Raw genomic sequence first — 353 nt, 5'->3', positions numbered from 1 at the left:
CCACCCCCGGCCCCATCGCTTGTGGGGTCCCCCGGTGTCCCGTCCCGTCCCCCCCCCCACTCACTTGACGATGTTGGGGTGGTTGAGCTCCTTGAGCAGGGAGATCTCCCGGATGGCCGTGCTGGGGACGCCCTCGGTCTCCCTGCGGGGAAGGCGGGTCAGTCCCGGTCCCCGGTGTGTCCCCCCCGTCTCCGGTTCCCGGTGCCCCCCCCCACTCACGTGTCCAAGCGGATCTTCTTGAGTGCCACCACCTCCCCCGTGACCTTGTTCCGGGCCTTGTACACGACGCCGTAGGTGCCCTCCCCGATCTTCTCCACCTTCTGGAAGTTCTCCATGGGGGGGGCACGGGGGGG

At 69.4% G+C, this 353-nt stretch overlaps 1 protein-coding gene across 1 annotated transcript in view; it reads right to left on the bottom strand.

The window, feature by feature from the left end:
* The window catches only part of CDK2 (cyclin-dependent kinase 2), a 5,487-nt gene extending 5,152 nt beyond the window's left edge, over positions 1 to 335 (bottom strand). Inside the window, exons 1-2 of the mRNA XM_010565173.1 lie at positions 220 to 335; positions 65 to 142 (exon numbers count right to left, since the gene is read on the bottom strand). Of these exons, the coding sequence (XP_010563475.1) occupies positions 65 to 142; positions 220 to 335 (194 nt within the window). The remainder of the gene's footprint in view (positions 1 to 64; positions 143 to 219) is intronic.
* Positions 336 to 353: the final 18 nt, after the last annotated feature.

The sequence above is a fragment of the Haliaeetus leucocephalus genome, unplaced genomic scaffold, assembly GCF_000737465.1.
Source record: "Haliaeetus leucocephalus isolate CR32 unplaced genomic scaffold, Haliaeetus_leucocephalus-4.0 Scaffold186, whole genome shotgun sequence".
Classification (NCBI taxonomy): Eukaryota; Metazoa; Chordata; class Aves; order Accipitriformes; family Accipitridae; genus Haliaeetus; species Haliaeetus leucocephalus.
Note: the sequence above shows the minus strand (reverse complement) of the source record. Positions and strands in the feature narration are given on the sequence as shown.